This window comes from Lepidochelys kempii, chromosome 9 (assembly GCF_965140265.1).
Source record: "Lepidochelys kempii isolate rLepKem1 chromosome 9, rLepKem1.hap2, whole genome shotgun sequence".
NCBI classification, from domain to species: domain Eukaryota; kingdom Metazoa; phylum Chordata; order Testudines; family Cheloniidae; genus Lepidochelys; species Lepidochelys kempii.
In genome coordinates this window covers 48,368,316-48,384,775 of record NC_133264.1, presented here as the reverse complement: position 1 = coordinate 48,384,775, position 16,460 = coordinate 48,368,316, and the positions used below count along the sequence as shown (strand labels likewise).

Sequence of the window (16,460 nt, the reverse complement as noted above, 5' to 3'; positions counted from 1 at the left end):
ACTGGCTTTGATTAAAATAATTCAAGTGATGGATATTCCATCACACTCCCTTAATTGATTGTTCCAGTAGTTAATTAAATTCACTGTAAAATTCATAAATTATTTCCAGTTGGACTTTATCTAACTTCACCATCTACCCATTGTACCCTGATTTGTGTTTTTCTGCAAGATTAGAAGACCCTCTACCATCAGAGATCTTCTCATATAGGCACTTATAGATCGTAATCAAGTCACCTCTTAACTGTCTCTTTTACAAGCAAAATAGATTGAGATCCTTAAGTCTCTCACCCCTATGGCAGTTTTCCAGCCTTCAAATAATTTTTGTGGCCCTTTTCTGAATCCTCTCCAATTTTTCAACATCCTTTTAAAAAGTGTGGATGCTAGAAATCATGAGTCCCACATACATAAAATCATCTTCCTACTCCTGCTTGAAATTTCTGTTTATATGTCCAAGGATTGCATTAGCCTCCTTAACCACAGCATTGCTCTGAGAGCTCAGGTTCACTTCATTAGCCACTATCACCACTAAGTCCTTTTCAGAGTCACTGTTTTTTCAGGATATTGTTCCCTACCTTGTAAATATGGCCTGCATTCTTTGTTCCTACATACATATGGCCTTGCATTTGGTTGTATTGAAATGACTGTTGTTTAATTGTGCCCAGTTTATCAATTTACCTAGATTACTCTGTAACAATGACCTGCCCTCCTCATATTCATCCGCTGACCATTTTTTGTCATTTGCAAACTTTAGCAAGAATCATTTAATACTTTCTTCCTGATCATTGATAAAAACATTAAATAGCACTGGGCCAATGACTAATCCTTGTGCGAACCCACTAGAAACACACACATTCAATAACAATTCACCACTAACAATTACATTTTATGATCTATCAGTTAGCCAGCCTCTAATCAATTTAATATGTACTACACTAATTTTGTATAATGTTAGTTTTTTAAAATTAGCATGTCTTGCAGTACTAAGTGAAATTGCTTACAAGTACAACATAGTCCAACACCTTTACCAAGAAAGCTTGCAGTCTCATCAAACAGTAATATCAAGTTTGTTTAACAAGATCCATTTTCAATAAAATTAATACCATTCAACATGGATTTATGATCATCTGTTCCTTCCTTCCTGGATGAATTTTAGAGCAGCTGTACCATATTTCTGTGATCAATGTCAGGGTAACAGACCTGCTCATCACCTTTACTCTTTTAAATAACAATACAGTAGCCTTTGAAATACTAAAGCCATTGGAGCTCTGCACCGGAACACGTGTCTGCCTGGATGGGGCCTTTATGTAGTCTAGTGATAACAGCAGTGTACTCAGAGCAACAACTCCCAACTTCTATTCCTGACTTTGCCATTGAATTGGGTAACTTTAGGCAAGTCGCTTAACTTTACTGCACCTTGGTTTATCCCTTTTAGAAAAAGCTATTACAACAGTGATAAATATTATTTATTTCAAATTTATAATAAAGCAGTCATCAATGTGTTTTTTTTCTTCTAGTTTTTATGTATTTTACATTAAAATGATGATGATGTTTGTAAATACTGAGTGGGATTTTAAAAAGGCACCTAAATGACTTAAGAATTGGGAGGGTAGGACACAGGGCGACTGTGCCTAAGTCATTTAAGCACTTCTACATTTCTTGCTCATCATGTTTCCCAGGATTAGATTTTAAGAGCTTGGATTTTATAAATAATGTGATAGATAACTATACCTAAAAATCATAACTGACTTTTGAAACAACATTTTTTGGTTTTGGAATTTCCCAGGTTTATATAATGTTTTATATTTTGGTTTCTTCAGATAAATGAAGGTAGTTTAAAAATATAAACAAATTAAAAATGTAAATGGTGAAGCTAACAATGATTCCTGCTAAGCACTTATTTTTTCAGTGCGCATCTGACAAGATATTCTTGTTCTTTCCTCACATATGTCACTTAGATATGAAAGTGTGAACAGCAAAGTCTACTTTCACCTACTCACTAAATAGCCATAGCAAATTAAGCATCAAATCCAAAACTAAAAGCCAAGTCTCCTACTTCCAAAGTCTTTGATAAACCCACTAGGCCACAGCATTGTAGTTAGCCTATTAAATTATGTCACTGAAAATATTGGGCCTGAATTCTCTACTGCTTTGCATATTTCACCCACCTTTTATTCATTTTAAACAGATGTAAATGTCCACAAAAGGTGCATGGCAGTGAAAAATTAGGTTGAAAGGGAGTGAATTACTCTACACCAAATTACTCCATTGATTTTTATGCCCGTATTTTGGACTCACCTAGTGCTTATTACCTGCAGCCATCAAACCAATTTACAAATGAGGTTATGAATTATTACATACATTTTACTAACCAAGGGCAAAGCTTTGAATAAATTTCTAAGAGTCATTGTGCTCTAGTGTATAAACTCTATGGATCTTGCCACCTCAATGACCAGGGTGTCTTGTGCCAGATTTGCCACAAATTTACTAATTATAATCTCTGGCAAGTCATTAGCTCTGTTCCTCAGCTACCCCACCTGGAAAACTGACCCTGCATATTTCCACCAAGCCATGTGGATATTTTGATGGGGAATGTACAAGGATGAACAATTTTACTTGATGTAGGATTTCCCCTTCACTTTTGAAAAGTAGCCTCAGCAAGTCTGGATGTTAATGATATTCTCTGCTACCCTTTTTTCTCCATCATTTTCATTGGCAGAAAATAATGTCTATTTTCTGGCAATTTCTTAAACATTTTGTAGACTTAAGATCAGTATGGACCACTATGATTCTGACCCAGGGTGTGGTCAGCCATTTTACTGGAAGGAAGTGTAGTAAGAAGGTTACCTTGAACCAAGATTGAAGTCATTAGAAAGCATTTTTCACTTTTATTTGCTTGTAACCATTTTTGACTTTCTCCCTTACACTTGAATTCACTTAGAATCTTATCTCTTTTTGCCAACAAACATTTACATGTTACATTTAATCTAAACCAAGCCAGTGTTTGTTTTAACTGAAGTGATTGTTGCTTTAACTGGAGTTAACAAACTGCTGTGTTTTTGTCTTTTTAATGGGGTAACTTTTACTTCCCTAAAAGTTCCAGTAGAAGGCTGGACATTTCAGGGGTGATGGTTTTGGGGAAATCTGGGACTGGGGTGTGTGTTGGGGGTCACTCGGCTAGTAGTAACCAAGGCTGACGGAGATCATTGTGTGGCTATGATGTAACAAGCAGGCTGCTGAAGTCAGAGATGATGAACCAGGGATGCTGAAAACACAGATACTTAGTGCATGCTTGTGTGGTGACTGGGAATGTCCAGACAGGGATCTCCATAATCAGTGCATTTTAGGGCACTCAGGATTACAGGACAAGAAGTGACACTCTCTCACTGGTCTGGATTGCACCACATAATGTTACATAGGCTGCCCCTACAGGTATGCATTGGTAAATACACGTGGGGCTGAGGATAGGCCAAATGGGAGTAATGTGTATTGATAATGCTGACCTGCCAGTACAAATCTCAGAAAATTTCTGTGGGTTGGGAAAAATCACCACATGGAAATAGGCATCCTGAAGATGGAGGACAGAAAACCAGTTGTTTTAATCTAATATGGAGATAATTATAGCAAGGTTACCATACCTAATCCCATATACTTGAAGTACTTGTTGAGACCTTGGAGGTTAGAATAGATTTCATCCCTCCCTTGGACTTGCAGATCCGGAAATAATGTAAGTAAAATCCCTTTCCTCGATGCTGAAGGGAAACTTCTTCTATGGCTCCTAAAGCAAGCAGAGTCTGAATCTGCTGAAGAAGCAGAGACTCATGACAGGGCTCCCTGAAAAGGGATGAGGTGAAAAAAGGGGGATGGACAGGAATTGGATGGCATATCCCTATCCCACAAAGCTTAATATCCATTTGTACATAGTTACTGTTTCCCAAGACCTGTAGAAGCAGGATAGCCTGTCCCCAAATGGACGGGATATAATCAGGAAGTTGGCAAGCAGTATGCTGCCCTCAAAAGGAGAATCAAATTGGCTGCTTGCCCAAGGTGCAGAAGAAACCACCACAGCTGAACACTCCTGAATTAACAAAGAGGTAAAGCAAGTCTGATGCTTCCTGATAAGCCTGTGGGATCAATATGGTTGATACTGAGACTGATATTTTTGGTACTGAACTTGAGGATGACCTGCAAATGGTACTAGAGTTGACTGTGTGCTGCTGAATTGATCTTGTCTCAATATAAGAAAGCAGGCAGACAGCCCTGCTCTATCCTGCATATGGCCTGCACTTTTCTTAGAAGAGGAGGAATCTCTCCATGTTCTGGAATGGCTCCAGTAAGTCTCGTAACTCCTCTTCCTCAGAGGACCAGAGGAAGAATGATCTCTTCTCCTCAGAGAAGAGTCACAGTATGGCTGGGCAACAGCAGCCTGTGTTGCCCTGGATTTGAGGGGTGTGTAGACCCCAGAATGTGATCAAGCCAATTTCAACCACATTATGTGCATTCAGCCACCATAAATTAATGAAGTAGAACACCACATAGTTAAGGGTTAATTTGAAGTGGGCTTTTAGATACAAGGTCATATCTAGCTGGCAATTTCTGCTAATCAGAATGGGGGCAGGGGACAGACAAGGAAACAACTGAGACTGAAAATCTTGGTGGTTGGAAAATGTTGAATCTAGACGCCTCTGATATTAAAAGTTTATTGAAAGCAGGAAAACTGATAATTTAGTAGGGATTATTATGACCTATGTGTTTTGTAGAAGTTAGTTATAAAGTCTAGATAATAGAGTGTACTTTGGATCAGTTCTCTGAAGCCATCTTGAGAGACGTTTTTCCTGATACCCTTTCTCCCCAGCAAGTGAGTAACTGGCCACTGCGATCCTCCTGTTAATTACTCAATACCATTCCAGATGTTAGGTAAATATCTGGGATGTTTTAAACCTATTGCTTATGTCTGTGTGTGCTTAAATCAAATAAACTGCCATGTTAGATAAGAGCATGCTTACTTGTATTTAACCTTGATCAGACAGAATTGCTGGGTTCCTACTGATTTATTCCTGACACTGCCTGGAGTGAAATAGTTAAGTTGCCCCTGCTGTGGGTTCTGAAAACCCCGGGTAACACCTATGCCAGCTCTGAGGTTCTCTGAGGGACTAGATGATCTGTGGAGGCTCCCGGCACCAAAATGGGCCTCTTGGTTTGCTCCATAAGGTGCTGCTTCTGGTGTATGTCTCTGGCTATGTGCATTCTCTTTTTGAACAACTTACAAATGGAACACTTTCCCTTTATGTTTGCCCTTCTCTGAGACACAGTAAACAGCAAGTGTGAGGATCACTGTTAGGGATAGCTACCCCACATTATGGACTGTGTTTAAAATCTGGCGATGGCATTGCACTAGGCTAAATACTATTTAACTAAATAATTAACATAACTAATTACTAAGTGTACTACTACTACTAACTGTAATTAAATAACTATGGACACACATTCACAGAAAAATCACTGTGACACCAAAGCTTAACGTAACATACCCCACCCGAAAGTTCTGACCCAAGCCACAGCCATGAGGAGGAACAGAGGGGCATTGGGACAACGCTACCCTTAAATAAACTCGGGAGGGGCTATGAAGAGTCAGAGAGTGCATGGACTACCCTGATGGGAACTGCTAAGCAAAGTTCTCCAGCTTCAGCTCGCTGGGCCAGCACACACCTGAGAGGAATACAAGTCTGCAACCATTCAAAGAACAATTGAAAAATATCTACTGTGTGTGTTCAGTGAGTTATCTATGTTTGAATAATCATGTAATCAAACTAAATCCAACTTCCTTTAAATGAGGCCATGCACTGCTCCTCAGCTGCAAGAAAGATCCAAAAATGGGGATGGGGGAAATACATATTTTCCTTTCACCTCTCATTCAAAAACACTTGAACTGTTTACATTCAAATTTTCCTGAATAATTCACCTTGAGGCAGAGGCCAAGCATGGAAAATTTCATTCCCAAGGTTGAGAGTTTCAAAAAGTAATGAGCCTCAACTATAATACCCACCATAATTCCCTAATCACAGCAATGATTTACAAAGAAACGTTAAAGAACTTGAATTTGGGCCAAAATCTCTACAACAATCCTGTTCCTTTGCACTACCTGATTGGTGCTATGGAGCTGGAATCTCCTTGTAGGAGACCAGTTGTGAATTGGCCCAGCAGAGAGGATCTCTCATCTGGCATAAAGCTCATAGAATCAGCTTCTGCACCAACTGTTCTCTCCACCCTGGCACTGGGATGCACAGACACAGAGAGAGTCAGAAAGGAGTGGAGCACAGCTCTATTGCATCAATTCTCAGCTGGTATAAGATACATCTGGCCCTTGGCTTGCACTGGGGCAGGTGCAGAATGGTCCACAAAATCAGGGAGCATACTCCTTGATGGCCTCTCCTGAGTGTTCGTCACAGGAGAGAAACTGAACTTAGCAACGACTCTTAGTTGTTAACCAAAGAGCAATGAGTTAACGTTCATTAATAGATTGTTCAGATAGTAGATTTCCTAATTACAATGTCAGAAAAAATCAATAGAGGAATTCAATATGAGATACAGAAGAACTGTATTTGGAAAGTATTGTCTTTCAGGCTTGATAAGTCTATTGTTAACATATATTCCCATGATGGTATGCACAAACACAGGCATCTATTTTTTATTTCATTCATTACACTAGATTCAGCAAAGGAATTCAGCAGCAAGATTCCATTTCCCCCTCTTTTCTCAACATTTGAATAGTTCTAGATTTAGTTTTTACATCTGAATAAACTGGCACTTTTCCAGACATAGTTGTTTTTAGCAATAAACTTGTTGTTGATAAAGCAATGTTTTATACAAACCCCTAAATTCAATAATTATCACCTGAAGTATTGGCTCTATTCAAAGCCATATTATTATTATAATTACCCAGTTTAAAGTGCCCAATAACATGGTAGTCACATCACTGTTCAGATAAGAAAAGAAGGTGCTGGCCTCTAACTGTAGACAATGTCAGAATGAAGGAGGCAAGCAAACAGCAAGATGAAAACTAGTGAGCAATTAGTAATGCCATTGTTTCAATTAAATATGAAACAAACAAAAAAAAGTGTCCCTTTGATCATTGTGTCTTGAGGACGAATTAAGGCAGTTCCCATTTAATGTGCTGCCTTCTACTTGAAAATCTGCATTAACCCCTCCCAAAAATCAGATTAATTAAAATATAATATTTCCATTTTGCATATCACTTCTAAATGTAGGATTGGAATCAGACATTCATATCATCCAAAGATTAACAGCATTTTTATTAAGAAGAATTAACCATGTTTTATTACATCAATTTAATGTATTTAACAAAGTGACACAAATACCTTCTTCTCCTTGAACTGGTTCTTCCAATAGCAATTCTGTCATGCACTCCCAGTCCTTCAGCAGTTCTTGAGAGCTCTCCCACAAACTATCCACTAAGTAAGCTGCATGTTCATGCAACTAGAAATAACAAATCAAATGTCAATAAAGCTTTCTGGTTCAAACAGAGCTTCATCAACTATTATAATGGTTTGAGCGAAGACAGTGTTCTTATATCACTAAGAAGGAAAACTAAATTTGAAATTAATGTTGGAAGGTCCACTTTCCAACAAAAAGCCATATAACTGCATAACCATGGTGAAACTTTTATTTTATGGAAGGGTGAGTGGAGTATGAGAAAGAAATGAGGGCTCTTTTCTTATATGACACTTTACTTGCAGGTGTCTTCCAGGTCACAGCTTGTATCATGACATGAGAAGAATCATAGAATCATATGGTTAAAAGGGACTGCAAGGGTCATCTAGTCTAAGCCCCAATCCCACCAGAATGCTTGTCACACTTTTCTGTAGAGTTAAGGTGTCATAATAGTGGACAGTGGGGGATGGGGGGAGAAGAAGAGACACATTCTATCGAGGTGTTTATTTTTCTTTTATTAACCGTATGTAATAGGCATAGGGAATTTCATGTTAGTTTTAATATAGTATACATCTTAAGCATCACAATATCTACTGTAATAATGAAAAATTACACAATAGTGTTCATTCAATGTAACACTTTACAACTAGACTGCTAAAAGTTTGAAACTAATGATTACTGTTTAATAACATAGCTCAACAACAGCAACTGGATTGGATACATTTATCTAAGAAATGTTAAAAATTTTAGGAGGAAAGGCATTATTTATGGACAAGAAATTATTATAAAGATTTTTCACTTTATGTGCAGACCTATCCACTTTTCAGCATACACACGGAACAGGAACCAAATAGCTATTGAGTGTAGCTCTGAGATCTGGATACATAATGGACAATACTTTCAAAACTGCTCAGCATTGGCCTAACTCGGGTCTCATTAAAAGTAATGGTAAAACTCTCATTTACCTAAATCGGTGCAGAATTAAGCCAATGTTGAGTGTTTCTGAAAATCCCATCAGACGTTTCTTCATAACACCACCATTCAGTTAAACTGAGAAAAATCATTCTGGAAAGAATAGCCATTCGCTTCCACTGACTTGTAAGAAAATCATGAGCTACCATCAACAAGTAAGACCACAGCATCCTGATTTGACTAATTACCAAATATGGTGCTGACCCCCGGAGAAAGAAACCTTGGGTGTTAGAGGCTGATGTAAGTGCCAGCTTTCATAAACTTCTGTACTGATGGGCTGTTCTAAGAGGAACTGAAATGGGATATAAAAGCTCTTTGATGCTTGTCATGGTCACAGGGCTAGCTGTACCTCTGCCCCCACCCCCCTGCCCTCCCGAGTGCACCTCCATAGGTGTTCAGACCTTGTGGCTTTACCTCTCCTGGAGTGGAATCCCTGTATTCTCCCACTCTAAAACTGGGTCCTGGGCTACAGTATCCTATGGACAGGTATGACCGTGTTTGGGTATCTTTGGTTCTTTCCTTGGGGAGTTTGCAACCAGTGGTAAACACAAGCAATCAGACAGCCCTTTCAAATCAAAGTGCTGTTTAATTTCAACAGTAGGGACAAAGCATAATGTAAGAGAAAAGGGTTTAAAAACAATAAAAAGGCTACATGGATGTCTATCTTATCTAAAGAGACAAGGTAGGTGAGGTAATATCTTTTATTGGACCAACTTCTGTTGGTGGAAGGTACAAGCTTTTGAGCTATACAGAGCTCTTATTCTGGTCTGGGGAAGAAAAAGACCTCTGTGTAGCCTGACAGCTTATATCTTCCACCAACAGAAGCTGGACCAAAATATTACCTCACCCATCTTGTTTCTCTCAGATACTGGGACCAACATAGCTACAACCAACACCACAAACAAATATCTTATCTAAAGTTTACCATCTCCCTGGAAAGTCTAATTTGTTCAGACTCCCAAGGATGATCTCTGTGTGTGCCTGTTCCCCCTGAACAGCTCCCTGATAACTACCTCACCTCTAAGGGGGGAGGGATAGCTTAGTGGTTTGAGCATTGGCCTGCTAAACCCAGAGCTGTGAGTTCAATCCTTGAGGGGGCCATTTAGGGATCTGGAGCAAAAATTGGGGATTGGTCCTGCTTTGAGCAGGGGGTTGGACGAGATGACCTCCTGAGGTCCCTTCCAACCCTGATATTCTATGACTGATTCTAATCTGAGAGTCTTTTTGTCTTATTGATCTTTTGGCTCCCACGCAGAGCAAACAAACAGTGTAATTTAGCTGGAGCCAAGGAATTAGGTTCTTCACAGTTAATAGTTCTGGTATTCTCTCTTAGCCCTTGCAGTATTTACCAGGAGGTATTTTAGCTGGAGCCATTGTCTGGCCTTCCTGCTCATCTCCCAACCTCCTGCTATTAAACTAAGACACATATGTGTACTGTAAAAATTCCCAGTGAGCCAAAATAGCTATACAATTATGAGCCCAATAACCAGGTCACATACAGTATTCATAAATTATTACATACCAGCCCCATGTCCTTCACAATCCTTATGAAGTGTAGCCTGCTAAGCTAGCACCACACTATTCTAGGTTGTCTTTAAGAAACATCTCTCTGATAGCAAAGGCAGACACTGGCACTGAGGCAGAAGAAGTGGTCTCAGGGAAACTATATGGTTTACACAAGAAAGCACATTTTGCTGAACCTGGCTTTAGGGACCAAGGCTAGAGTTCCATGAGCTGAATTCTCCTCTCTCCTCAGTGGGGTGGGACAAGGCTGGCTCTTGGTAATCTCTCTGAGTTTCAATGGAGCAAAGCACATTGGGAACTGAAGCTCATCATGGCTGTCATAACAGTAGACCTAGCTTCCAGCAAGGTCTGATGGAATGTGAGGAATGTATAACAACAGCACCTTTGACAGACCAAGGGAGAGACACAGAAAGAATCAGGCTCTAGAGACCTCTCTCCTGGAAGAAGCAAACAAATAAACCCATTTCCTTATGTTTTTATTTTGCGATGATTTTTGCTGTAATTACTTTGAGGCACATATTCACGTTTCTCTGAGCATTCTGTTAGTGTCCTTCTGGCAGAGCCTCCTCCTCCCTTCTGCTCTGTGTGCAGGTCACCCAAGATTCTGCCCTTAGACCTTTCTCTTTTCACTGTAAACCCTGTCTCTGGGAGATCTCATCTTGCTTCAGTGATCATTTTATGCTGAGGACACATACATACCTCTCTCCATCACAAACCTAGATTAGATATGGCAATCTACTCCACATAGGGCTATGCTTCAAAACCTTCCAGTGGCAGAAACCAGTGTAGACAGCAGTGGCCCACGTTATAAGTAAAGTATCTCACTAAAGGTTGCACTCATGGCTCCTTGATCCCCACTGGCTACTTGTGAGTTTCTGGGAGATGTTAATACCCATTGGACTATATTCAAATCTTTCCCCTTCTTACTTCTCAATATTGCTAAGATCCATCTGTTTCTTTCCACTCCCACAACCAAACCTCTTGTAAAAGCCCTCATTATATCCTGCCTATGCTACTGAAACACCCTCCTTTCTGGCTTCTCAAACACAAACATTGCCCTTTCTTGTCCACAGATTTGATCATGTCATTCCCCTCTTCCAATCCTTCCTTTGCTATCTACTTACTATTGAATAAAGCTTCCTTCAAAGCTCTCCACATTTCTGTCCCTCCCTTTTCAAATTTTATGCTGCCTCTATCTCTCCACTCCACCAACGTTCCCAGGCTCGTCTGTTTGTCAACTTCTTACAGTCACCTCCATGCTTTCGATCATGCAACTTCCTATGCACTGTACAACCTTCCTGAAACCATCAGAAGGCTGCTACCCTACTCATATTTAAGTCCCCTTTAAGACCAATTTCTGCTCTGCAGCTTACAGTGAATGGCATTAACTTGTATATACATTGCCTTGTTTTTGTTACCCTGTTAGTATCTTCTGCCTATGAGTCTGTCTATCTGTTTTTAGATTGTGAGCTCCCTGGAATAGGCACCAGACTTTTTTTAATGTCCGGAAAGTGACTAGTACACATTTGGTGTGACCATAAAATAAATAAATAAATGTCTCCAAAGGGTGTCTGGAAGACACTCAAGCAGTGAGACTTTAATTAGATTTTGTTCCTTTTTGGGATTGGTTAAAATAAAGTTATCCAGAAAATATGATTGCTTCCTTTTTTTAAAGCACATTCCACAGACTCATTCTTTTAGTTTGTCCTGCAATAGGCACCACCAAAATATACATTCTGGTGAACGATAGTAGCCAGAGTGGGGAAAGCAGAGTTGATTACACGGAAGACAGGCAAGAGTAAAACAAATCCTAGGCAGGATATTGGTTTGAGTTTACTTTACAGACAAGGAGAAGGGGATCCAATGCATATGGTGTCACTCGCATTAAAACCTGTTTGTAAAAGTTGATCAATCACCTTAAATAAGTTTCATGTTTTGCTAAATATATAAAATTGGTATCAGAAACGTTTTTACCTCACTTTCAAGAAAGAAAAGAACCAACATCCTAATGAGGTTTCCATTTGGACTGTTCCGTCCTCTCCTCTTTGCTAATGCTTCTTCTGCCTGGGGGTCATGCCTACTAAACAGTCTAGAAATAAGTAACAGGAGTTATAATATTTATATTAAACAGCTTTGTTTGCTCAACATTATGGCTAACATGTTCATTCATAAAATACAATTAAAAAAAGCAGAAACCATTTCCCCTAAAAAACAAACAAACTGCATTTGTTCAGCATCACAGGGCCAGAAACATGTCACACAATGAAAAAATTATGAAATGTACTAGCGTAAAATGTTTATATTATAGCTGGTATTTTAAAGTTTTTAAGTCTTGGGCTGGTATAGCTATCTTGCTGAAAAACAATGTTATTGTGACACTATCAATATAAAAACTAACTGTATGTAGGAGGCTCTAAACTGGATTGCAGCCTGCTTTAACCATTGCTCAGTAATCATAAACTGAACTCAAGTATTTAAACAAAATGCTAACTATGAAAGGAGGCTTTCCCCCCACCCCAACACTGACCTTTATTTCATAAAAATATTGAGGATAAAAATGAGTTACAGTCCAACCTTTGTATGTTTTTTACTCTTCACTTTTACTTAGTTTTCTACAAACTGGCTGGGTGTGGCTGCAACTGAACCTTGTCCTTCTAAAAGACCGTGTGCGGATGGTCAAGGTCAAGGCTTTAATCTCAAACTCATCTCGCCGACGTCACCACCAGCAGGAAAAAGATTTTCTGTGACAGGTGGGAAAGGGAGCAGGAGCCCAGCAGTTCAAAGGGTGGGCCCATTTGCCTGGAGAGGACCAAGCTAAGATCCCACTGTGAGATAGGGGTCCACACCTGCGGGAAGAGTCTCTTGAGGCCTCTCAAGAATCTGACCGCCATGTCATGAGAAAACACCATCTGGCCCTGGATCGGAGGATGGAAAGCGGAGATGGCTGTGAGGTGCACTGTAATGGAGGAGTGTGCCAGACCTTGGCTCCTCAGGTGAAGCAGGTAGTCCAAGATGGACTGAACGGAAGAACGTGAGGGAGAGATGCCACGCTCAGAAGCTCAGTGGGAAATCATCATCCACTTGGCCAGGTAAGTCAGTCTGGTTGAGGGCTTCCTACTCTCTAGGAGGACCTGTTGAACCGCATCCGAACAGGTCTGTTCCTCTGGGTTCAGTCATGCAGCATACAGGCTCAGAGGTTCAGGGACGCAAGATTGGGATGCAATAGCCGACTGTGGTCCTGTGACAGCAGGTCCAGACAGTTGGGCAGGGGCCAGGGAGGGGCCTTGTGCCCGGCTCATGAGTTTAACAAACCAGCGTTTGCGAGGCCATGCCAGGGTTATGATAACCTGTACTTTGTCTCTCTTGATCATTGTCAGTGCCTAGCTGATGAGCGGAATCAGCAAGAACGCGTACATCAGTCCCCACAACCATGACAGAAAGAAGGTGTCAGAGATGGATCCCCTGCTCAGACCTTGCCAAGAACAGAACCAAGGACACTTCCTGTTCTGTCTGGTGGTGAACAGGTCCACTTGGGGAATTCCCCACCTCTGGAAGATCATGTAGGCTACCTCCAGGTGGAGCGACCACTCGTAGTGGTGGAGAAGTCCCTGCTGAGCTGGTCCACCAGCGCCAGGAAGGTGACAAGCTTCCAGGTGGATTTCATGGCTTATGCAGAAGTCCCACAGACGGAGTGTCTCCTCACAGAGAGCCAACAAGCACACTCCCCCTTTCCTGTTGATGTAGAACATCAAGGCTGTATTGTCCGTCAGGACTTGCACCACCTTGCCCAACAGGTGGGATAGGTAGACTCCGCATTCCAGCCAAACTGTGCTGAGCTCTTTGACGTTTATGTGCAACTTCGCCTCCTCCGGGGACCACATCCCCTCTGTCTAGAGGTCGCCAAGATGCGTCCCCCAGCCGAGGTCCAAGGCATCCAGCATCAACTCGATGGAGTGAGGGGGGGTGTTGAACGGAACCCCCTCTAGGACTGTCCTGTGGTCGGTCCACCATCACAGCGAGGTAAGTATTGACCGGGGAATGATAATCTTTTCCAGGGTGTCCCAGGACTGGGAATAGACCGTCCCCAGCCATTGCTGCGTGGGCCACATCTGGAGTCTGGCATGGCGGACAACGTAAGTGTACACTGCCATGTGACGCAGCAGATGCAGACAGACCCTGGCCTTAGTCAGGGGCAACACAGAGACTTCCACAATGAGGTCTGTTAATGTCTGGATCTTTTCCAGCAGCAGGAGCGCTCTGGCACGGGTTGAGTTCAAGACCACTCCAATGAACTGTATCCTCTGCACCGGCACTAACATCCACTTTCTGTCATTTACCAGGAGGCCCAGGGAGCGGCACATGGCTTGAAGCACCACGATATACCTTTGGACTTGAGACCTGGAGCTGCCCTTGACCAGCCAGCCACCGAGGTACATGTAGATCTGGATACCCTGACACCTGAGGTCAGCACTACCACCAACATGCACTTGATAAATATTCTCGGTGCTGTCACCAGGCCGAACAGGAGGACCACAAACTAGTAGTGGTGGGGGCCCACCATAAACTGGAGGAAGCATCCGTATCCTTGAAAGATTGCTATGTGGAAGTATGTGTCATTCAAGTCGAGGGCGGCATACCAGTCCCCCGGATCCAGGGAGAGGATGATAGAAGCCAGGGAGACCATGTGGAATGTAAGCTTCTTCATATACCTGTTGAGGTCTTTCAGGTCCAGGATGGGCTGTAGACCGCTCTTGGCCTTTCGGATTGAAAAGTACCGGGAATAGAACCTGTACTCGAGAGGAACTTCTTCCACCGCACCCAGCTGTAGTAACCCCTTTACCTCCTGCATGAGGAGACTCTTGTGAGAAAGGTCCCTGAAGAGGGACCTGGAAGGTGGATGGGAATGGGGGTAGAAAGGAACTGAAGGGTATAACCCTGCTCCACTGTGCTAAGGACCCAGCGGTCCAAAGTTATAGCAGTCCAAGCAGGGAGGAAAAAGGAAAGGTAGTTGGAGAACACTGGGAAAAATGGATCCAGGGAATAGTCTGGTAGGTTGCCTTGGGGCGCACCATCAAAACGACCGTTTGGCCTCTTGCTTGTTCCGGGTCAAGCCCGATTGGGCAGAGGGTGGATGTGGGTGGCTCAGGCAGTGTTTGTAGTCCTTGGCTCGTTTGTGGGGCTGGTCCTGCCGAGACTGGCTCCCCTGGATGTAGAGACCCAGGGTTTTCAGATTGGTGCAGGAGTCCTTGAGGCCATGCAACTTGCTGTTTCTTTGCTCCGCAAATATGGCTTGGCCATTGAAGGGCAAGTCCTGCATTGACTGCTGGGCCTCGGTGGACAACCCAGAGAGGAGCAGCCAAGAGGCTCACCGCATGGAGAAAGCGGAAGCCATGGCACGGGCAGCCAGAGTAGCAGCATCTGACGCCACCTGGAGGGCCTCCCTGGCCGCAGTCATGCCTTCACCAAGGATCACTTGAAAATCCTTCTTGGAAGCTTCAGGGAGCGACCCTTCGAACTTGGCCATGGCTTGCCATATCTGAAGTCATATCGGCCAAGGAGGGCTTGGTGGTTGGCCACTCTCAGCTGACGGCTGGAAGACAAATAAACCTTACGTCCAAAGAGATCCAGCTTCCTCAAGGCTTTAGTTTTGGGGGTGGCTCCAGATTGTCCTTGCCTCTCCTTGTGGTTAACTACCTTGACCACAAAGGAATTGGGGGCTGGGTGGGAGTATAAGAACTCATGCCCTTTGGTAGGCACAAAGTACTTGTGTTCAGCCCTTTTGAGATAGGGGCCAGGGAAGAGGGAGTCTGCCACAGGGCATTAGTGATTTTAAAAACCCCTTCATGAAGGGGTAGAGCCATTTTGGCAGGAGCCGAAGACGTCAAACAGAGAGTCTGAGGGCTCTTCCAGTTCCTCTGTCTGAAGCCCCAGGTTGGAAGCGACCATCTTCAAAAGTTCTCGGTGTGCTTTGGTGTCATCCTGAGGAACTGGGTGAGGGGGCCCTGTGATAGCCTCGTCTGGCGACGACGAGGACGATGCCGGTGCCGTGAGAATCTCCACTTCCACTGGTAGTCCACCAGTTTGCTTCCCTGAATCCTCCTGGACCTGTGGAGTCTGACCCCCAACCCCCCAAGCCTCAAGCAGCAGAGGGGAACGAGATACCAAGACCACTGGCCTCTCCGAAGCTCCAAACACCAATCGGGCAGCCTGGGAATGATGGGTGAACCCGCAAGGGTTTCACGAGTACCATGGCGCCGGCCACTGCGCTTGGGGCCATGGGACAAGTTTCGGTGCTGATGATGTAGGCGGCACCACAGGAATCGGGGCTTGTCCTGCAGTCAGGGAACCTTGCTCCGTGCTGGAGCTATAAGAAGAGCAGTCGGTACCAGGTGACCAGGATTCGGCAGAGTGGTGGCTCTCGTCTGACCGGTGCCGGTCAGGGTCTCAGGGACCGACGGCGTTTGGCGGATCTGCGTTGGATACCCGACGATCCATGCCTCACGCTACTCGACTGG

At 42.9% G+C, this 16,460-nt stretch overlaps 1 protein-coding gene across 9 annotated transcripts in view; it reads right to left on the bottom strand.

The window, feature by feature from the left end:
• Positions 1 to 16,460, bottom strand: part of STAG1 (STAG1 cohesin complex component) — a 380,157-nt gene that overhangs the window by 147,129 nt on the left and 216,568 nt on the right. For all 9 annotated transcript variants that reach the window (XM_073360216.1, XM_073360223.1, XM_073360219.1 and 6 more), the window contains 2 exons: positions 11,920 to 12,034; positions 7,377 to 7,494 (listed from right to left, as the gene is read on the bottom strand). In XM_073360216.1, the coding sequence (XP_073216317.1) occupies positions 7,377 to 7,494; positions 11,920 to 12,034 (233 nt within the window). The remainder of the gene's footprint in view (positions 1 to 7,376; positions 7,495 to 11,919; positions 12,035 to 16,460) is intronic.